General features: G+C 31.8%; 2 protein-coding genes across 6 annotated transcripts in view; one reads left to right on the forward strand and one right to left on the reverse strand.

Moving 5' to 3' along the window:
- LOC143062910 (uncharacterized) overlaps positions 1-2,527 on the reverse strand; it is a 72,898-nt gene extending 70,371 nt beyond the window's left edge. For all 5 annotated transcript variants that reach the window (XM_076234733.1, XM_076234734.1, XM_076234737.1 and 2 more), the window contains exon 1: positions 2,389-2,527. In XM_076234733.1, coding sequence (XP_076090848.1) covers positions 2,389-2,441 — 53 coding nt within the window. In that variant the 5' untranslated portion in view covers positions 2,442-2,527. The remainder of the gene's footprint in view (positions 1-2,388) is intronic.
- Positions 2,528-12,144: 9,617 nt separating this feature from the next.
- LOC143062912 (pre-mRNA-splicing factor 38B-like) lies at positions 12,145-23,568 on the forward strand. Its single transcript, XM_076234738.1, has 7 exons — positions 12,145-12,284; positions 13,071-13,260; positions 15,241-15,309; positions 15,809-15,960; positions 16,826-16,886; positions 20,998-21,260; positions 22,006-23,568. Exons 2-7 carry the CDS (start codon positions 13,105-13,107, stop codon positions 22,478-22,480), a joined length of 1,176 nt encoding a protein of 391 aa, XP_076090853.1. The 5' UTR covers positions 12,145-12,284; positions 13,071-13,104; the 3' UTR covers positions 22,481-23,568.
- The last annotated feature ends 428 nt before the right edge of the window (positions 23,569-23,996 follow it).

Below are 23,996 nucleotides of genomic sequence, written 5' to 3' on the forward strand. Positions count from 1 at the left end.
GAAAAATTGACTTTAAAGGGAAATCATTCTTTATGGGGTATATTCACAATTTTGGTCCTGTTGACTTATTTGTAGATCTTATTTTTCTGAACAATTTGGCTGCTATTAGTTTATCTTCAACTGCAAAATTTCCTTCAAATAACCAATTCAGCAGTAGCAACCCAACAACAAGTTGTCTGATGCGTCTGAAAATTTCAGGGCAGATAGATCTTGACCTGATGAACATGTTCACCCCTTGTCAGATTTGAGGAATACATTTTATTGTTTGAAGTTTTCTCAACATTCTATAAAAAAAGTTTAAACAGTATTAAACATTTTAAACCAACCAGCAATCAAAATGCTCAACTGGTTAAAAAATGCATCACAAATACCAAATACCTTGCATACACAGTTAACCCTTTCACTGATAGCTGACCTGACAAAAGCTACTCTGCATGTGTCTGAGGTCTTCCAATTTTTTTTGAAAATGCATTTACCCACAGGCAAGTAAGTCTTACCCAAAGATTTTTTTTACATTCCTCTGGAAACGTGAAACAGGAATTTCAAAGACCTGCTCTGTGACGATGACGTCCCTGGCTATTGTGACACAAGTGAGAGATCTTCATATTAAATATCAATTACAAGTTGTCTCTAGTTATTTCTTTCTTTAGTTTATTCACTTACAACAGTTTTAGTTATGTTTTGATACAAAAAATAAAGATTCTAAATTTCCATATTTCATGTATTTTTGGCAAATTTAAGAAATTCCTGAAATCCAAATAGTAATTTTCTAACCCAAATCAGCAAAAGTTCGAAAATTTTAACAAGGTTAACGTTGTACAAGTTCCTTACACTGAACTTTTACATTCCAAGTGTTTTGTACACAAAACAGCATTTTATGTCTAAACGCTTTAAATATATACTAAGCTGGCTTCAATTCTTCCAAAAATATTGTTCCCTCATTTCAAATGTGAGTAAAATCCTTAAATTTGATCCCATTTTTACACTGTCTTCAACAATACGAATCGCCATCATGGCCATGTTTACACCTTCATCCAGGTTACAGGTATTCATTCAACAAAGTGTAACCAGAGAGCATGTATTTCATTACAAAATTGCTTGTCTCCACCGGGACTCGAACCCGGGACCTCTGTGTTACAAGGCAGCGTGTATACCGACTGAGCTAAAGAAGTACTTGTAACATAGAGGTCGCGGGTTCGAGTCCAGGTGGAGACAAGCAATTTTGTAATGAAATACGTGCTCTCTGGTTACATTGGCGCCCAACTAAAAAACCCACGGCATTTAGAGAGGAATTCTAGCTAGGGTATGTTTGTGTGAGAGTCATAATGGTATGATGACTCTTGAGGTGGGGGGGAGTGTGACGGGATTGCTTCCCTTACAACATTTGGTAGTCAGCCGTAAGTGGTTGAGCTAAGGAAGTACTTCTTTAGCTCAGTCGGTATACACGCTGCCTTGTAACACAGAGGTCTCGGGTTCGAGTCCCGGTGGAGACAAGCAATTTTGTAATGAAATATGTGCTCTCCAGTTACAAAAGAAAGAAAACTTTCTGGAAAAGTTTGCAGTTTTTTCAGCGGGAAACTTAAAAGAGGTATTTAGATCCCAGTAAAACGGGACTCATCATCAGCTGACTGAAGCATGAATTCTGGTTTTAAAGCAAGAATCCTTGTAAACCAGGATTCGTCAGAGAAGAAGTTAAACAAACAAAATACATACAGAAACCCCTAAAGATGTTAATGTCAATATTTGTGGACAACCCTTTCTTTATTTTATTTTTATGCTTTAAATACTGAAAAAAAATATATTCATGCATGTATTCATCATGGTTCAAAAATGACTACATAGGGTGATGATTTGAGCGGGTGCCAATTGACTTTACTGGATGCCAATTTTACTAGAATTCTTATAGATAATAACCATGAATTGAAGAAATAAAGTATTTTTAATCAACTGTTATTGGTTATTGATAAATATGTAAATATGGTAAACACTAACAGGTCATATATTTAACTTGAAAATGTCATTCACGCAAAATAGCCTCCTCAGCTGTCATGTCTGAGGGGGGGGGGGGGGGGGGGATCTTTAAAGGTTTCTTAGACTGAGGTTGGCAGGTATGTAAATCAAAAGTTTTATTATGTAATTCATTATTACATTATCTATTAATTGTGTAACACAAACAGTGCAAGTCCAATGGCTCTAAACTATTCTGCCAAAAATAAACTATCAAGACTACATGACATGTATCTGTAAATCATCATTATAGACTTAAATAATTACCAAAAACCAGATCAACATCTGTCAGTGTCTCATATAATTATTTAAAAAATTAGGAAATTTATGTCATCACAAATTATAGAACGTTCAAGATGTAAAGAATTGTAATCTTTTTACCTTCCTTCTAGATCCACTGGCAAGGTAGGATCATAAGCACATGTTGAATCCATAATGTGTCAATCTATATGGCAATTGGTTGTGTTTTCCATTTGTCAAAACTCAAATTTTTGTAAAGTCCGCCATCTTAAACACATTAATACGCGCATGCGCTGCAATGTGAAAGCGAAAATAGCGAGTAAAGGAAAGACTTCTTTTTGCAATAATAGTAATGTTATTTTCAAATTTTCAAAATCCGTCAAATTTCTTGTACGGCTGATCTGTGAGAAAATATAGACCGGCTTTATCATTATTTGAATGTAGGTTTCATGCATAGTGCAATATAAGTTCTACTTTTTGCAGAAGAAAAATAAGGAATAGGTACATGGATTAGACCCATGGATTATCTCGAAAATCGTGCCCAGAGCTTTAAAATTAGTCAATCAAACTTCATGTCCCCATTCAAAATACCAAACATCGCATCATAATAGACATGTACACAAAGTTCTAATTGTCTGTTTTAAGATAGAAAATACAATGCTGATTGACATTATAAAGGTTTTAAAGAATAGCTGGCTATGGGTTCAGATCATGTCAAGAAATCCTAGCTAAAAATCATCAGTCCGGTGGACCTCCTACCGCACCCATAAGAAGATACAGATTTTATTTCATTCAACAAATTAATTTATGACCTTCATGTATGTCTCGTTAAGAACATGGTCAATATTAAACATCCATGTAATTTGCTCTATGGGATATTTGCAGAATTTCAACGGAGGCAATTTCTTGGCATGTTATCTTATTTTTTTTTTTGCAGTGTCCTTGATATGTTGTCAACGTGACAAAACGAAACTTTTTTGCATCCTATAATATAATTTTGGCCACTCCTTTTTAGCTAGAAATAACCTCAGCATTAATATAAATGGCTTAGCAGTGCCAGCACAAACGGTATATTTTCATGATTCTCGTATGTAGAAAATATAGCCCATACAAATAAATTAGACATAAATAGAATACAGGATGTAAACTATAAACAACAGGAGAGTTCATTTTCAAAAAATATTAAAAAAGAACTAAAAGATAGCCTTGAAAGTATTTTCTTTTTAAAATCAAAATTAACTAATGAAACCAGTAAAATGTTCTTGTAGAGTAAAAATAAAGACAAAAAATGAAGTAGACAAAATAATTTATACATTTCTAAAAATAGTTTTGAAAATAGAAAATTATTATGTAAAGTGCGAGCAAGTGACCATTTCTTGGAAATATAGAGGGGTAGATATAAATGAATTCAAAGAGAAAAATAGAATATGTAAACATTGTAATATAAACGAATGAGGTTGAAGAGGAAACACACTTTTTCTTAAAAATGTAAAATCAATAAATCTTTACGTATAATCAGCTTGAAAAAGATATAAATGATATATGTTCAGAATACTTTAAATTGTCTGAAGCAGATATATTACAAATAATTCTGTCTTCATTTGATATTATGCAGCTTACTGTTCCGTTCATTAAAAAGTCATTTGCACTGAGGGGAGTGGACACAACACCTGCATAAATATATCTGTTTTACCACTTTATATATGATGTTTAATATGTTAATTTTTGCATTGCATATATATTTGTATTGTATTGTTTATATATACCTTCAACCTCTAGGGGTATAAATGTGCATTTCATTTATAAATTAACTCTTCATATCATTATAATAATGGAAAAATAAAAAGATATTAACTCTGTAAAAATATCAACAAGTGTTAGCCTTTTAGGTATGTTGAGGTATCTCCGTATATTTTTTTTACATTGTCCACTTCAGGTAACGGGACCCCCCCCCCCCCCCCCAAAAAAAAAAGAAAAAAAAAGAGAGAGAACAATGGAACATCAGTCCAGATATATATCATTATAATAATTGTTTGGGGTGTTTTATAGAAAAAGCAGTGAACGTGATGTCGAAGTATCTGTGGTATTAAAAAAGGATTCAAATTCATAGTGAATACGCCCACTGCATAACGATCAAAATAGTACATATTACAATTGATCGTATTATCTATACTACATATGCCTATACATAAAACAACACAAAACGCAAATATCAATTTGCCGACAGCCCGCCGTATTTGATGGACGCCGGATGTAATTTTATAATAACAAATACAATATTGTTTCTTACAAACAAACATATTATAACTCAATGCTTCTATACATTATAAATGAACATTCTCTCTTAAATGTTTCCAAAATATTTCCCTCACGGATAGCCGAGGCCGTCCAGGAAAAACCAAATTTTGTTAAGTGGAAACCTGTATCCGACAACAATGAACAAGCCTATCTCAGGAAAAAGGTAGTCAGACCTTATATAACGAGAGAGATGACAAACAAACAAATATTTTCGAAAAAAAAAAAAAAATACTTCAATACTATATATATATATATACATCACAGTGTGTGAACGGAACTGTACGGTTTTCTAAAAATTTGGTCATTCGGGAGACTGTCAAGCGGTACTCCGACATTTGCAAAATAACAAGTTGCTTGATGGAAACTTTGACGAACTCTTATGTTCCTATATAACGTTTCTGCTTCAAGTTATGATAGCTAAAAAATTCTTTATGTAAATATGAACCATTAAAATAATAAGAAAGATATATGCATCCAAACGTTTTCCTTAGAATGGTGGAGCTCCGTGTAAAACGATCAAAATTGTCACACAACAGCGATCAAAAATGTCAAATAAACATCGAAAAATCAATGTTTTCTACCTGAATTTTCACATGTACCTTTTCTGATATATAGGCTTACCTGTCTGAAAGTTTCAAAGCCATTGTCTTAGTAGAAATCTCAATATATTCATTTTCTCCATTTCGGATATTTTTATTGACTGAACAATCGCTTGCAAGTTTACTGTAATATCACTCGGAGCCTTCCTGTACAATCGCTTGGAGCTTTCCTGTAGAATTGCTTGGCCAAATTTATTAAATACATTGTATATGCATTGCATTGGTTGTTTCTTGCTGTCCTATTAAATTCATCTATGGTATTTGAAGTGAATATAAGCATAAAACCGGTCATTTTGACTATTTAGATTCTATCAAGGAACCCTTTTAAGGTGACTATATCAGAGACAAAAACAAAATGTGTACACTAGATATGAAGGTGTGGTGTGATTGCCAAAGAGACAACTCTCCACAAGAGACCAAAATGACACGGAAATTACCAACTATAGGTCACCGTACGGTCGTCAACAATGAACAAAGCCCATACCGCATAGCCAGCTATAAAATGCCCCGAAATAACAATGTAAAACGAGAAAACTAACGGCTTATTTATGTACAAAAAATGAACGAAAAACAAATATGTAACACATAAACACAAAACCACTGGATAAATATACAAAACAAAAAGAAAAGGACAGTACAAAATATGTTAAGAATCTAATCTAAAATAAAACTGAAAATAATCCTGTTACAAAATAAATATTTATATATACCGAAAAGGTGACTAGATTCTCTTGAAGGGTAATTAGCATATTTTGAATTTTACTTAATATATTTTATTTACCAGCAATTTAAAAACTACAATGTAACACATTTTCTTTCCTTTGATATCAGTTGTTAACTTTGACACATGTAATTTACCAAATAAAAAAGTGATTGGCTTTGTGTAGATACACCATAGGATGAACTAAATTTCACTTGAAAGCAAAGCTTTCTCGTGAAATTTAGCTCCTCCTATGGTGTATCTACACATACCCAACACTTTTTAATTTGGTAACTATAACAAGGAATTCGAATATGGAATGGTGATAGCTAACCACTGATCCAAGAAAAGACACGTATATGTCAATAAACATGATATTAAAATAAGAAGATGTGGTATAATTTCAAATGAGATGTCTGTTTATTACAAGCTATAGCTACTGGTAGAAAAAGCTCCAGTAAAATTAAATTTTATCAAGGATGGGAGAGGACTTGTTATCTGAAAGACAGAGAAAACACAAAATCCTTCAACATGATTTTTTTTTATATCAATGTCACGATTCAGCAACTTTTCAATATTCCCCACTATAGCATCCGACAAACGAACAAAACTGTTGGTTTTTTTTAGTAAGAACAACATTTTTATCAAACCACATTTATATCTTCAATATAAAAATAAGGAGATGTGATATGATTGTCAAAGTTAAAAAAATAAATGGATTTAAGCAATTATTATAGTCGGTTATAAAAGGTCCCGACATGAAAAATAAGAATCAATACCTTTCGAATTTAACTGACGGCCTAATTTATAATAAAACAATTTACGAAAAATATGTATGACAGACATGAACCAACGACAACCACTGAACTACGAGCTCTTGACTTGAAACAGGTACATAAAGAATTTGGCAGGGTTAAAAATGTCTGTGTGCGCTCATTTCTCCCCAAAACTAGCACAGCACAAGACCAAACTATAAAAAAAATCAGACGAATGATCGGATCATCATACTATTATTGACGATATCACCCAAGTGCGGATCCCGCCTTTCTGCAAAAGGGGGATCCAAACCACGGAACACACTGAAACGTCCACAAAATAAAAAAAAATAATCGAAAAAAATGGGGTTTCAACCACCAAAACTCCCTCTCCCCGCATACCGGATCCGCTTATGCAGGCTGCATCCATTCAAATAAAAGCTTCAAACATCATTAACACTTTTAAGTGTGTAATTTAGGTTTTAAAAAATGAAAAAAAAAAAAAAAACAATACCAAATAAGTAACTGTTAAATCGTAACAGAAAAGGAGAGAAAAATCATGCCAGACATATATTGTATTGGATTGCAGTAGTTTTGATGAATATTTATATGACAAAAGTATCATGGAAAACATAAACTGATCATGAATGTGTCAGAAGAGATAGTAGTAAGCATTATCTACTTAAGAGTTATAATTAGTCATATGCCACTAGAAACTATTACAGCAAAATGCAATGAGTGTGTAGGAACAAGTAATACCTTTGACTAGCTTGCTTGCTAGCTGAACCGTGAAGTCATAACAAGGTAAAGTAGGTTACCCTCCTTTCGGAGTAGTCTAGTTGGCCAAACGATGAAAAGAAAAGCTCCAAGCGATTGTACAGGAAGGCTCCGAGTGATATTACAGTAAACTTGCAAGCGATTGTACAGTCAATAAAAATATCCGACATGGAGAAAATGAATATATTTAGATTTCTACTGAGATAATGGCTTTGAAACTTTCAGATAGGTAAGACTATATATCAGAAAAGGTACATGTGAAAATTCAGGTAGCAAACATTGATTTTTCGATGTTTAAATTATTTGACATTTTTGATCGCTGTTACGTGACAATTTTGATCATTTTACACGGAGCTCCACCATTCTAAGGAAAACGTTTGAATGCATATATCTTTCTTATTATTTTATTGGTTCATATTTACATAAAGAATGTTTTAGCTATCAAAACTTGAAGCAGAAACGTTATATAGCAACATAAGAGATCTATCAAAGTTTCCATCAAGCAACTTGTTATTTTGCAAATGTCGGAGTACCGCTTGACAGTCTCCCGAATGACCAAATTAGAAGAAAACCGTACAGTTCCGTTCCCACACTGTGTATATATATGACTTAAGTTTAAGTCATGCACGTACGAACGGCGGCTAGAAAGTGACAAACAAATCGAACATTCCTACATACCCGGATCTAAATCATCCCCTCTGGTTGGACCATACGCATATTACCCATAACGTCAATACAATATTGTCCCGCTTTACTTCGAACCGCGAGAAAATATTATGATTCTGATATGTTGTGGACATTTTTGTTACGTAGTTGACAATATCTTTATGAAGATGGCAAAAAGCAAAAGTCAAAATTGGTCATTGAACTCTGTAATAACCGAAGTAATTTTAAATTTTAAGTTAAATATTAAAGTCATCATTTATCAATATGGAACATTAAAGTAAGATATCAACCTAATTGCGATCAGTATGCAGTTGACAAAGTCCACAACTTCTGTAATATAATTATTGCGTTCAAAATGCCTGATCTTCCCAGTTTCATCAGAGACATATATATGTCTCTTGTCTCATCATTATATGTCTCTAATTTCATCATTATATGTTTCTTGTTTCATTAAGACTGTATATTTTAGATTTTGTTACGATATAAATAATTCAGAGTTTATTAGATTAATTAAAATGGAATTAAATTGATATACTATAAGATCTCAATGTCTATCTGAAAATATGTATTGATTCCTAAAACGACTCCAATTTAAAATGAATACTATATATAAATAAAGGATGTGTTGTTTTAAGATATTGTTGTCTGTCTATATTTATTAGCTTATTGACTCTTTATAACAGCATGCATAGTCTGTTGGTTTTCTTTCGATCTACATTTGTACCAGGCTTTTTTTTACAAATTGTGAATGAATGGAGAATTCTCTCATTAGCACTCATACCACATACATGTATTTTTATATATATTTTCTCCTGCAGTTGTTTTTCCATGCATGTTTGTTCCAAGCTATAGCTATAGCTATATATAAATAGGCGTTCTGCCTGTTTAGTTGTTGTGCAAAAATATTTCTGTTTCTTTTTTTTTGTAATTGATATTTTTGTCTTGATGGACAAAAACTGTGCACTCATATTCCAGGCACTGTATGTCTTACAATGCATGCTGCTGCTTTTACTGGTTTAGTACAATCTTTTGGGGTTCCATTGTGTTTTTTATTAAAAAGTTAATACATGTTTAAAGTTTTATGTTTGGCGGCGTGATTTGTCAATATAACAGATCTATTTGGTTCTTAACGTTTTTTCTAGAGAGTGGTCAATTATCAATATTGAAACCCCCCTACAGTGGCTTATGAACTCCAACGTGTGCCATTTATGGATGTATTCTTCTAGTGATAAATAACCCTGTGTATATAGCTTTGAGTACCTCAGCCACAGTTATGTTTTATAAAAAATCCTGATTTACACGTGGTACCCCACGTGTTGCTTATGTACGATTATAAGTCTTCATCAGTGATGTCACATTACAAATTTAATTGATGAATAGGAAAATACTGCAGTCAAGTGCATTTTAAGGTATCTCCATAAAAATTCTCTCTTTGTGACTAACATCTTTACTCTAAATGCATGCCATTTTGGTTGTTGATTTTAGTCTTAGATACGTGGTTTAATTGGCTTTGAACTAGCTCACAGTATATTTGAGTACTCTCAGATCTGTACTTTACAGGTTATGTCCTGTTGAGCATAAACAAACAGGAAAGAGTAAACATTGTTGCAAATAAACTCGATGATGCAGATCTTTTAACCTTGTATGCCTCTTATGTGCCTCTTGTGTGCCTCTTTTGTGTGATGGATCTAGGATTGTAAAAATCAGTAATCAATTAGTTCTTTGCTTAAATCTGCACATTTTGAAACCATGAATGGCAATATATGTGCAGAGATCAGAGGCGGATTTAGGGGGTGAGGTCCCAGGGGAACAAAATTTGGTTGCTTATATAGGGAATCACTGAAGCGTGACTGGAGCGGGGCCCCCTCTTAGGTCAGTCAGTGGGCCCCCACTTATGAAAATTTCTGGATCCGCCACTGGAGACATATATAATTATAACACAAATTTGTATATATATTTCTCAGGGATATGTGTAAAATTGATTATAGAATAAGTAACTAACTAACTAACTAACTAATTTTATTCAGTATAAAATTCAGTACAAAAGGATCATTGCTGAAACACATAAACACATATAAAAAAACATATACAAAACAAAAATAAAACATAACAGACAACAATTTTGACACTTATAACAAGCAAGAGACAAAACTCACATTTCAATATTATGCAATTATTCCCACTGATGAATGTCTAATCAAAATACATTTGTCTATATATATAAGAAATCTGGTGAGAACATCAGTCTCCGAACAGTTCATTAAATATTTAAATTTATCAAAATTATCTAAATTGCAGAAACATGTTATAATATTAACAATGTCATCATATAACTTTTCCCTCTCCTCGTGATAGAGGTTGCATTCACATATGAAATGAAACTCATCTTCAATTTTGTTATCAATACAATGTGTACATATTCTTTGATCCAAAGGCGTTTTATTATATCTGCCTTTTTTAATGTGTAAATTGTGGTTAGAAATTCTTAATTTACATAATTGTCTAACATATTGTTTTGGGATATTTAACTTTGTATAAGTCTCAGGTTTATATTCCTCTTTTAACTTGTAATATGTGCGTAGTTTGTTTTGCTTTTCACCTGACAAACATGAGAAAAAATAATTTCCATATCTTTCTTGTAAAATCTTTTTCACTGCAGATATGAGTTTTCCTTCTGACATAGTTCCTTTATTATTCCAAACATGGTCAAAATTAATTAATTTTAGAAACTTAAAAATGTGTTTATTGAAGGTACATGGAAAGGTACAATCAACTTCTTCGATTGACTTAAATGCTAATTTTGAAAAATTCAAAAGAGGGTCTTTATACAAATATAGCCAGTATTTAAGAGATTGCAAAATAACAAATATAGAGATTGGATAACGACCAAGTTCTGCCATACTTGCAATATTAGAAGCATATTTAGTGGCACCAAGTACATATTTACAATATCGAATGTGAACCTTTTCAGGAGCAGAATTTAAAAAAGTTTTTTCTAAATCATCATTTGAACCTTGTGTTAATCTTTTGTCCAGGTTAAGAATGTACGGACCCCACAATTCACTTCCATAGAGAAGGACTGGTTTTACACAGGAGTCAAAAAGTTTTAAAAGCAAAGGTGTATTATTATGTGTACAGTGAAATTTACGTTTAATCATGAAAATTACTTTAAGTGCTTTCTTACTAAGATCTTCAACTGCAGTACTGAAAGAACCAGATGCTCTCATTACAATACCTAGGTATTTATACTCTTGAACACCTTTGATCAAATTTTGCTCAAAATAAAAATTACAGTCTTTCAATAATTTACCTGATTTGTTAAATACTATTATTTGAGTTTTTTCTATATTCAATGATAATTGCCATTTTTTACAATAAAGTTCCAATGAGGATAAACAATTTTGTAGCCCTTCTTTGGTTTGAGACATTAAAATTATGTCATCTGCATACATTAAACAATTTAGGCTTGTATTTCCTATATCTACTGGATCACACTTTTTATCAAGGTATCCTTGAAAGTCATTCATAAATAAATTGAAAAGAAGGGACTCAGTATACACCCTTGTTTAACACCAACATTTGAGAGTATGGAATCAGTCAGTCCGTAATCTAGTTTAACTGAATATTTAACACATGTGTACATATTTTTAATTAAATGGAAAATGTTGCCACTAATACCTTGCTAAGTATAATTTTGGTTTATTCAATTTTTCCAAGGATTTGTATAGTACTATACAAATCCTTGATTTTTCCAAGTTAACTATTAAGGGAGCTACCATTTGATTTTTATGGCGGGGCTAGGATGAAATTTGAAAAAAATAGGCAGGACAGGAGTTTTGAGTAAAAAAAAAGGCAGGATGAGCAACTTGGTAAAAAAAAAGGCAGGATGACAATTTGTGTAAAAAAAGTCAGGATAAACTAGTAAAAAAAAAGGCAGGACCGAATTTTAAATATGACTCTATAACTGAGACTACTATATATATAATTAAGTTAACACACGTGTTAATATAGGTATATAGATATCAAAACTGGTTTGCATAGTCCTATTGGAACTACAATTTCCTTTGTTTTAAAAACTACACACAAAAAGGAAAATGAGATTTATATAGTCTATCCTTTATTCAAGATTGATTCAGATGGCGCTTTTTAATCATTTCCTGTTTATCCTCCGAATACGACGAACAAGCGTGAAATAATTGACTTGATAATTTGTTGAGAGTGTATATCCCATACATCTTATAGGTAAGGCTCAGCCACAAAACCCTTTGTCTCTTTTATGATTTTGAAGCAAAACAATATCCGAGAGTCTCCTCGGCACGACGTACACTATTAAGTTGAAACCAAAGGCAAGCTGTGTCAAAATTGACAAAAACAATCAAATTTTAATTATCAAATTATATAGTATATGTTTTCAATTTTCGAAGCAAACGCTGAATTACTTTTTATAGCGCCTTTGTGAGACGATAAGATCGATGCTGCGGGTTTTATTTTTATCCTTTAATCTTTTTTTTCTGATAAATTTATCTTGCCATAAATTTCTGCTCTTGGGTTCATGGTTTTATGCCCTAGTCTGAGATAACTATGACACCCAATGGCTGTTTCTCTTCTGCTTCTGCTAGGTAATGGCCACAATAAACGGATTGATTATTCTGCCATGGTTTGGTGCGCATATTCGACCACCCCCCTCCCCCTAACAATCTTTTGTTTTGTCATACAATCTCTGGCAGTGGGATGTCAGAGCCGGTACCATATCTAAAAGTGGATATTTGCCCATCCAAAATAGATGCGTTGCTTCTGGAGCCGACTGACGGCCTTGAAATTATACAAATTGGACATCAAATTGTTCATTTTTCTTTTTTATCTTTTCATTTATGTAAGTTTCACCAACCTGTCATAAATTGGAGTTCCTCTACCCATAGAAGTTATGTAAATAGATCAATTGAACAAAATTGTTTGAAAGTATTAATTTAAATTTTGTAGATTTATGTTTGTTAGTTCATGTGGTTCTTTTTTGTTTTATCTTTTTAGATGACCTGAGTTACAGATTCAAGAATCCGTGATTATGGCACCAAACAACCCATTACCAATATGGGGTAATGAAAAGACAATGAATTTAAATCCTTTAATTTTAACTAACATACAATCATCACCTTACTTTAAAGTCAATTTATATGAACTGAAGACCTACCATGAAGTTATTGACGAAATATATTATAGAGTAAGTATATATATATATAAAGATTGGAAAGCAATGTTACTGCCTTAAAAGCTACATCAAACAACATACATGTACATGCAGTCAGTCATAGACATGACCATGTTATTAAAAAGCAATCAATTAATATACTTAGATATTCAAGATCTAAATTATTGTGTACATAAGTAAAATTTAAATTTTATTTAGAGTCGGCATATATATATACATAATAACAAGCAAAACATGAGCTCTGGTGAGCTCTTTAAAATTTGCAAAAAATAAATTTAAAATTAATGATCCTTTAACATTTTGTTGAGGCAATTTACAGTGTACATTGTGTACATTGTATATACCTAAACTTGTCAAGAATTTTTTGTTATTAGCAACTAGGCCATATGAATCTTTCTGTTCTAAATGGTAAAGTTCAACTAAATTATAGACCAATAATTAAAAATATTTCCTAAATGTGTTCCGTTGAAATTTGATATACTCAGGGCTCATGCTACCAGGCGACTTGGGCAAAGAAGTCACCTTCCCGACCGTCACTTCGCTTTCCCCGACCCCCAAAAGCGAAAACAAGTCGCCCTGTCCATGACGATACTCGCTTTCAGTCGCTTCTGTCATCAGACATTTTCAATTTTTACCAAGTTGATGAAATATCAGTTTTCATTGATAATTAAAGAAATTCAGACATAAACGATTCATTATCTTTAGAAAAGAGGTTGAAGCATTGTCTTCGCAGTGTGTGGCAGGTTATTTGATAAAAATACAACTTTTTATCACTTCGTGCATTTTTGCAAGTTCCGGTGCTTGTTACTCTAAAACGTACATCAACCTAAATTTCGGCGGCAAAATAAGTTTACTACTTCATTTAAACGTGATAGAAGTTGCCTCCAGTAAATTTTTAATCCATTTATTGCATTAAAAACGTCATGTTCCTTTCCAATTAACTTGTCAAACATCGTTTATTTTTGTAAATTTATTTTCTTGCATTCGTCCGCCATTGACCGATTTCTAAACTACGGATCTGAACCGGAGCAGCTATGACCAAAATCCGTACTTTTACAATAATTACTACGGACGCACGGATGGAACAGCTGACAGAAGAATATTGATTCCAAAGGGAAAAATTACACATTCCACACGCATAAAAGAGACTTTTGGTTACATCTTCATGATCTAATTGATTGGTGTATATAATTCCCTATATTTTTTTATGGATTGTTTCAAACTATTAATTAAAGTTGCTTAACTCTGAGACTATCATACTAATATCAATATTATGGCCCATCTATAACTTTTATAGTTTTTTTTATTAGAAACACTGAATTTCATACACAAGATAATTTTAAATTAAATTGTAATTGATATATAATAATTTCTTTACATTTTTGAAATATTTTTTTTTTTAGTGCTAGATATTTAGTTGGTAGTTTTTCACAAGAACTTTAGTAAAACTTAAACAACTTTTAATTTCAAATGTAACTTTAATTGTAATTTTTTTACTTAGATATGAATTGAACAATATAAAAAGAACATTATTTACATATTGCCCTTTATACTATTGTAAAATCCAAACATTGCAGTGCACCGCGCGAATGAGCACTTCTCTTTCAAATCTCACCACTTCTCCCTATCAGTTTCAAAAAGAGAAGTCACTTCTCCCTATAATTCTGAAGTAGTGTGAGCCCTGATATACATGTATAACTTTAAGTTCACAGCAATTGCATGAAAGCAATCTTTTACCTTCATTGCTAACAAACACTTTGATTTACAGATTTACATGTATCTATTATTTTTGTTATGTTATAACAAACTGTAAAGTTTATATGGCAATAACATATTGAATTGAATTGAATTAAAATTATTTTCAATGAGTCTTTAAACTCTTTTACTTCAATTTAAGTACACATGTACAAGGTATATATGTAGCATTAGATGCCTTCATTTTAGAAAATGATCTATTGTTTGAACTAGTTGATAGCTGTTTTTTGTTTTCAGGTTGATCATTTAGAACCATGGGAGAAAGGCAGCAGGAAAACAGCGGGACAAACAGGCATGTGTGGCGGGGTATGTGTTTTGATAACTAAATACATGAAATAAGGAACATGATATTGCTGTAAACTGAGTAAAATAGTAAAGCACATAAATATTTTTATGCCAAGGCGACAACGTGGCATTAAGTTTTACCTTTGTCTGTATGCCCCATGGTTAGTTTCGGTTCACTAACTTTAGATGGTCAAATATTATGAAAGTGCTTATCACCAAACAGTTTTCTTGAGTAATGTTCCTGTATAAATGGAAAAAATAATAAGTTTATGTCATTTCCACACTGTAAATTGCCTCAACAAAAAATTAAAAAGATCATTTAAATTTATTTTTCACAAATTTTAATTATTTTTTTTAAGATTTGTTGCTTGCAATGGTTTAGAATTGTAAAGATTTCAATGATTTAAAATTGAATTTCTCCAGAATTGAACATTCAAATTTGGATTTTGAGAAAGAGACTTTAAAAACTTGTATGAAAAGAAAGAAATTATGAACATTGTATTATGTTTTATATGTTTAGGTGAGGGGAGTTGGAGCAGGAGGAATTGTTTCTAGTGCCTATTGTTTATTATACAAATTATTCACTCTGAGACTAACCAGAAAACAAGTCAATGGATTGATAGCACACTCAGATTCACCTTACATTAGAGGTCTGGGGTTTATGTACATACGGTAAGTAAGATTTACTAAGAACACAATGTCTCACATGATATGCATGGGTCTCCAAATTTATATAACTGTTAAGAAATTATTTTTGATTATTTTTGATTAAAAAGAGATCAGGATCTATTCTTTTATTGGAGATCACCACACCAGGGAAAGATAGGCGGATTCTTTCCCTGGGATTTCAGTTTTTGCTTTAAATATGCATCAAGGTAAGGATTTTATTTTCATAGATTTTCCATTAAAATTAAAACCTAAGATGACTTACTGGGAGGTTCCTGTTAGGTTCCTGTTAGGTGTTGGATTGTAACATGGAAAAGAGTTTTGACTCTGGTGGAAAAGGTATTTATTGGCTAAAAGCATAACTTTTGACTGACAGTACGCCACTAAAGACATTGGAATTTTGAGTAAAACTTACTTTTCATGATGCACACCAAACAGGGCCCTTTACTCTGAATATTGAGGAAATTCATCTATGCAATTGCTAGGGATAACTGATAAACATGACCAACATACACATTAAGGGAATCACCATTTCGTAATGCTATAGTTTATAAAATTGTCAATTTTTATAACTGCATTGAATATCCTTTAACAGTTTTTTATTGCTTTTCTTTATTAGCTTAAGTTGAGTAATTCCAACCTATGAAATAGAAGTCATTTATTTACCAAAGTTATAAGTATATCTTGAAATTAGGAAAGATAACCATTAATTTATAGATGATTACAGGATACATTAGTGTACAGAAAGAGAAATGACGTGAATGAAACTTATTTTAAACAGAAGTTGGTTAGAATTGATATAAGAGAGTTGATTCTGAGATTCCTAGGATATAACAGTTTTATTAATTATAAGTATGTAAATCTATTTTAGGTATACACAAGATCCTAAAGAACTATGGGATTGGTTTGAGGATTACTTAGATGACGAAGAGGTGAGTCAAAACAAACCACCAAAAATTTCAGACATTAAATAAAAAAAATCCTGCAGTTCTAAAATTAATTCTGTTAAAAATCTATTAAGAATTTGATTATCTTGATGCTACAATAATTTAATTTTGGATGTAACACGTCTTCTGATTGGCTGACATTATTTTGTTATAAGCCCATAGACATAATTTAGTCATGTGACCGTGACGTCATCAACCTTTTTCATGGTTTTCTACGATTTAAAATGGAATTTAGAATTAAATTATAAGAAATGACTGTAATATTTTTTCTGTCTATTCGAAATAACATAAAAAATGTGGTGCACACTTAAATAACCCGCTACGCGCGCTATTCAGTGTGCACCAAATTTTTTTTATGTTATTTCTTCATAGACAGAAAAAATATTACAGTCATTCCTTAAATGTATAGTATTTAAAAGGGGATTCACTAAAATTAATTATTACATGCACTCTCAAAAAAATAATGTGTTTGAGAATTATATTTTTCCAAAGTGGTATACTAAAAATGAAAACAATAAGGTGAAAACATGATTTGAATTTGTTTTAACAAATGAACAAGACAAGTGCAGTGCACTTGATTCAAGAACAAATATTTGTGAAATTTAGTTCAAAAATGAACTGCAGGTTAACATCCATACACTAAAATCACACACACAAACATAAATATGGATTGTCAGAGAGCAGCACTATTTAGTGGTGAGTATATATACTGTAACTTAAGTTTTTTTCTTGCTAATTTGGGAAAGGGGGAGGGGTGTGCGGAGGGAAGGAGTAACTCATTTGGCAAGGTTATTTTGTGGATTGTTAAATATTTATTTAGAATTTTATTCCAATATTATTGACTTAAATGACATTATCCTAAGTTGGGAGGGAAAAAATAAAAAAGAATATTCCTAACAGCCATTTAGTTTTTCATTATGTATGTGTAATGTTTTCACATCTTTAAAGTCACTTCTTAAAAAACATTTCTATGAAGTACATGTTTCTTCTCTACTTATTTTAGGCTATGCCATAGCATAATTTTAGATACATTTTTATACGACCGCAAATTTTGAAAAAATTTTCGTCGTATATTGCTATCACGTTGGCGTCGTCGTCGTCGTCGTCGTCGTCCGGCGTCCGAATACTTTTAGTTTTCGCACTCTAACTTTAGTAAAAGTGAATGGAAATCTATGAAATTTTAACACAAGGTTTATGACCACAAAAGGAAGGTTGGTATTGATTTTGGGAGTTTTGGTCCCAACATTTTAGGAATTAGGGGCCAAAAAGGGCCCAAATAAGCATTTTCTTGGTTTTCGCACTATAACTTTAGTTTAAGTTAATAGAAATCTATGAAATTTTGACACAAGGTTTATGACCACAAAAGAACGGTTGGGATTGATTTTGGGAGTTTTGGTCTCAACAGTTTAGGAATTAGGGGCCAAAAAAGGGCCCAAATAAGCATTATTCTTGGTTTTTGCACAATAACATTAGTTTAAGTAAATAGAAATCAATGAAATTTAAACACAATGTTAATGACTACAAAAGGAAGGTTGGTATTGATTTTGGGAGTTTAGGTCCCAACAGTTTAGGAATTAGGGGCCAAAAAGGGACCCAAATAAGCATTTTTCTTGGTTTTCGCACCATAACGTTAGTATAAGTAAATAGAAATCTATGAAATTTAAACACAAGGTTTATGACCATAAAAGAAAGGTTGGGTTTGATTTTGGGAGTTTTGGTCCCAACATAATAAGGGGCCCAAAGGGTCCAAAATTAAACTTTTGTTTGATTTCATCAAAATTGAATAATTGGGGTTCTTTGATATGCTGAATCTAACTGTCATGACTGTGTATGTAGATTCTTAACTTTTGGTCCCGTTTTCAAATTGGTCTACATCAAGGTCCAAAGGGTCCAAAATTAAACTTAGTTTGATTTTGACAAAAAATGAATCAGTTAGGTTCTTTGATATGCTGAATCTAAAAATGTACTTAGATTCTTGATTATTGGCCCAGTTTTCAAGTTGGTCCAAATCGGGGTCCAAAATTAAACTTTGTTTGATTTCATCAAAAATTGAATAAATGGGGTTCTTTGATATACCAAATCTAACTGTGTATGTAGATTCTTCATTTTTGGTCCAAAGAGTCCAAAATTAAACTTAGTCTGATTTTAACAAAAATTGAAATCTTGAAGTTCTTTGATATGCTGAATCCAAAAATGTACTTAGATTTTTTATTATGGGCCCAGTTTTCAAGTTGGTCCAAATCAGGATCTAAAATTATTATATTAAGTATTGTGCAATAGCAAGTCTTTTCAATTGCACAGTATTGCGCAATGGCAAGAAATATCTAATTGCACAATATTGTGAAATATCAAATTTTTTTTTAATTAGAGTTATCTTTCTTTGTCCAGAATAGTAAGCAAGAAATATCTAATTGCAAAATATTGTGCAATAGCAAGATTTTTTTTTAATTGGAGTTATCTTTCTTTGTCCAGAATCAACTTAAATCTTTGTCATATACAATATACAATGTATATTCACTTTTTACTACCAACTGATAAATTAAAATAATCTTTACCATTCAGTGATAACAAGCAGTTTTTTTACATCTTAATATTTTATGATGTATTTAAATGAGTAGTTATTGTTGCAAACTCCATTAGAAATTTTAATTGAGATTAGTTTTGGAATAAGGGAAAGGGGGATGTGATTAAAAAAATTGGGTTCAATTTTTCTCATTTGAAATTTCATAAATAAAAAAGAAAATTTCTTCAAACATTTTTTTGAGAGGATTAATATTCAACAGCATAGTGAATTGCTCTAAGAGAAACAAAAATTTTAAGTTCATTAGAACACATTCATTCTGTGTCAGAAACCTATGCTGTGTCAACTATTTAATCACAATCCAAATTTAGAGCTGAATCCAGCTTGAATGTTGTGTCCATACTTGCCCTAACCGTTCAGGGTTCAACCTCTGCGGTCGTATAAAGCTACGCCCTGCGGAGCATCTGGTTGTATTTGGGAAAAAAATATATTAAAGCAGTTAAATATTAAGCAGCTTGTTAAACCAGGAATTTATGAATACGTCTTCAACCAAAATTATTCTCTTTATAAGTTATGAGATGGGGTTAAAAATTATCTTGATAATAAAAGAACTTATTTTCTTTTGTAGAATGTATTATAGTGTGTTTTCAGGGGAGTTGCTCTAGTTGCCAACAAGTGGTTAGCTCTGACAGAGAAAGGCTGATGGACCTCAACTAGAGGTTATAATATGAGCCCCAAAAGAGTTATTTTTATATATATCTTTTTAGAACTTACAGTATACTGTTGTAGTTTATGTTTAATTCATTTGAAAGTTTTTTGTAAAAAGTTTACATATAGGAGCATATATGATGCATTAAATGACCAATCTCATTAAAATCAACTGTTAGTGTTTTGAGCTACGATATTCTCCAACCTAAGAGGAAGCGTAGCGTATCACAATATTTGATTTTAATCTGACTGCTTTCACAAATACAAAGTGTGATATAAACAACTATTTAAAGCCAACAAACATGACAGAACATAATTTATTGAAAGGCAAATAGTATTATTTTAAAAACACATGTCACATTCCTGAAACGAATATTAGTAAAGGCCTGAAACTAACAGCATAACAGTGAAAACTAGGAGTATGTGTGTGAATATACCAACATATGTCATCGACCATTGTCCGTTGTTAAAAGTTAACATTTGTAGCAGACTGAAATTATTTGAAAACCCTTTTTTTTTCAACTTTTTTCTATGTAAAGAGAATCATTTTTTGCTAGATACATGCATTTCAGTTAAACAAGTATTATAAAAAGATGTTTTTAATGTGATCAGTTAAATTTGGAGCAGAGATTAACATTAGTTATCTTAAGATCACAATACATTTTATTTTGTCAAATAATTTGAAGTATGAAATTATTAAAGTTGGTTTTCAGTAATTTCATAGAAGTATAAGTGTTGAAAAAATGGGATGTTGAAGAAAATGTACAGGGCTTGGTTAACTTTCATTTCTTACCACCGGTAGCTAGAGCAAAACCCAAGGTACTTGTAACGTTTTCCTGGTTTTAACCTTCTCAATGTCTTTTACAGGAAATTGATGTCAAAGCTGGAGGAGGACATAAAATAACCATTGGTCACATGGTACGACAATGTCTAGTTAAACTAGAATGGTATAGTACTCTATTTCCCAGAATTCCTGTGCCCGTTCAGAAAAGTATAATGGAGAAAATAAAGGAAAATCCACCCAAACAAGAGGAAGAGGAGCATAGTTCAAGGAAAGGATCTCCAAAACATATACCTGATGGGGAATTATCATTTGGAGAAGCTGAAAAGCATGCTCAGAGACGACCCAGGTAACTCAATATTTCTAAAAAGTGTCGTTGAAGAATGTGTTTTTATGTATTGCAAATTATTTAACTAAATAAAGAGATTCTTATTTAACAATAAAATGATATAAATAGGACCAGTGTTTTAATGCACCTTAGTTAGTATGTAAAAAGGTATATTTTTTTTAATTTAAACAAGAAATGTGGACACTTTGTATGCTAACTGTATTTTACATGTATACATGCATGAGAAAAAATGTATTCAAACACTATCATGAACAAATTATCAACACAGACAGAGAAAAGAAGATGAAAGGTTGTTAATAAACATTTGGTATAAGACTTTAAAAAATCATGTTGTTTTGCCAAAAATAAATTACAAAACATTTAAAATACTATATTACAATTTAAAAAATGTACATAGTAGTGCTCACTTTCTATTGCTTTCAGGCTGTTTTCAAATTAATTCTGTGTCCCTTCTATATTTACTTTATAAAGCCAGAGGTCTGAATTTTTTAATACCCTTTGGACAGTTAATTGCTCATTCTTAATCAGTCTACCATTGATAAAAGAGGGGCAAAAGATACCAGAGGGACAGTCAAACTCATAGATCGACAATTAACTGACAACAGCATAGCTAAAAAAGAAAAAGACAAATAATAGTACGCAAGACACAACATAGAAAACTAAAGACGAAGCAAGTTATGTAAATGTTAACAGGGTTGAGCTCCAGTTTTATATTTTCTTGACTTTTTATATATTTTTTTTCCAGTCCAACACCTCAGAGGAGAGGATCACCACCTGTTAAACGTCCATCAAAAGCCAGGTCTAGATCTAGATCACCACATATAAAAAAGCGTCCATCAAAAGCGAGGTCTAGATCAAGGTCTCCACGACGTAGATCACCCAAAAGATCACCTCCCAGAAGATCACCTCCTAGAAGACCTAGGTCTCCACCATACCGCCGTCGTTCACCTCACAGAATATATCGTCCCAGGTCTCCTCCAAGACATGTACAAGTTGATGACTTTGCAAGAGAACTTGAAAGGGAAAAAGCTAGACAGAGACGAGAGAAAGAGCGTGGAGTTAGCAGGTCAAGGTCTCCTGTCCCTCGTCGAAGATCTAGATCTAGGTCACCGATTAGAGAGAGGAGAAGAAAATCAAGATCACCTGATAGAAAACATCATCATAAAAGTTCACACGATAAACATTCAAGACATTCATCAGAAAGAAAGCATGATAGATGAAACTTTATTTAGGCATCATTATTATCATTTGTCTTGTTTAATTATTTAGGAAAAGTTGTGTAGAATTCTGGATCATGATATGTAAAACCTTTCCAAAATATGCATTGGATTACGATCCATGATTAGATATATGAAGATATAGCCTAACACTGACAGTTCTTTTAACTGTCACTTTATTTTTAGGTGAAATTGGTGCAAAAAAAACAAACCCAGAAGATTAACTTGTCTTAGGGTCATTAATTTGTTGGTCACAGAACATTATTTTTAAGGAAACTTGTATGATATTCAAAATATTTTGTTAAACACAAGCATTAAGGGAATGAGACTATATAAACATGCTGTCCATCAATGATTGTGAAAAGTCAATGTCAAACTATAAATCAGAATTTGATTTGTATTCTAGGTCTAAAAAGTTTTATTGTGTGTTTAGGCCCATTGCAGTAATTTGGACACACATGTATGTAAACCTCTTTGAGATCAGAATAACTTTTAATAGGAAATACTCTTTACTGTTCATGAATATTTATTAAGAAATAAGAGTAAGAAAAATGTGCAATTGAACAGCCATATTAAGTTCTCTAAAATGGAAAGGTTTGTCTATTTTTTAAACTGCATTATGAAACATATGTCCTTGTTGAATGTTGAAATATATAATCTTGTTTCGGTTGTGCATCCTTGTATCTTCAGATACTTTCATAAATTATTTCCAATCGATCAGTTCTGAGAGTTATCCTACTTTATATTGTAGGTGGTCAAGAAAACGTAATATACCCCTGCCGTAGCACAAAAATAAACCATAGAAAAGCCTACTACATTATACGATTTTGCTTTATAGAAAGTTGAGCAAACACACCAATTCAAGATTTTTTTTACTATCATATTTCATCCACTTACAGTCAATTGGGTCATAAAACAAATATTTTATTGTTTTAGCTAATGTTTCATCCAATATTGTTCATTGTATTTTAATGTTTTTAGAAAACTGAAAATGTGGGAAAATTTCATTTTTATTTTTTAACCAGTCATGATGATATGTACACAGTGAAGAAAACTTGTTTTAAAATGTCAGAATAAATGATTTTTATATATGTCTATCTTTACATTTTTATCCGTGGCTGAGACCATGTCAGCCAGCAACTGCCATTTCTTGAATGATGTTTGTCACTTTTGAATAAATTTTAGTAATGAATGTAACCTGACAATTGTTTCAGCTGTATGACATTTTTATATGTCGGATATCATCTGTAAAATATAATTAGATTGTGTGTCCCTGAAAAAAGCTGAGTATACAATGAATGAAGTTACCAGTGTCTGATCTTCCAAGAATTAATACATTGTTAAAAACCTTATTAAAATTAATATAAAAGCTGTGCATTCTATGAACACAAGAGTCTGTCTCCATAAACTCAGGAAATGACTTTTAGTGCTGATGCAGGGTAAAGCAATTTATCAAATCAATCAATTTAGGAGATACTTTTATTGTATTTTAAGCTTAGTCTATGTGGAATTTAGGGTT

Source organism: Mytilus galloprovincialis, chromosome 2 (genome assembly GCF_965363235.1).
Source record: "Mytilus galloprovincialis chromosome 2, xbMytGall1.hap1.1, whole genome shotgun sequence".
In the NCBI taxonomy this organism is placed as follows: Eukaryota; Metazoa; Mollusca; class Bivalvia; order Mytilida; family Mytilidae; genus Mytilus; species Mytilus galloprovincialis.

Bases quoted from the DNA above. Each gene is read 5' to 3' on its own strand.
- LOC143062912 (XM_076234738.1), top strand. From the start codon at position 13,105: ATGGCACCAAACAACCCATTACCAATATGGGGTAATGAAAAGACAATG. The intron at 15,310-15,808 runs GTATGTGTTTTG...TTATATGTTTAG, and splicing joins AAACAGGCATGTGTGGCGGG to GTGAGGGGAGTTGGAGCAGG. The intron at 16,887-20,997 runs GTGAGTCAAAAC...TGTCTTTTACAG, and splicing joins ATTACTTAGATGACGAAGAG to GAAATTGATGTCAAAGCTGG.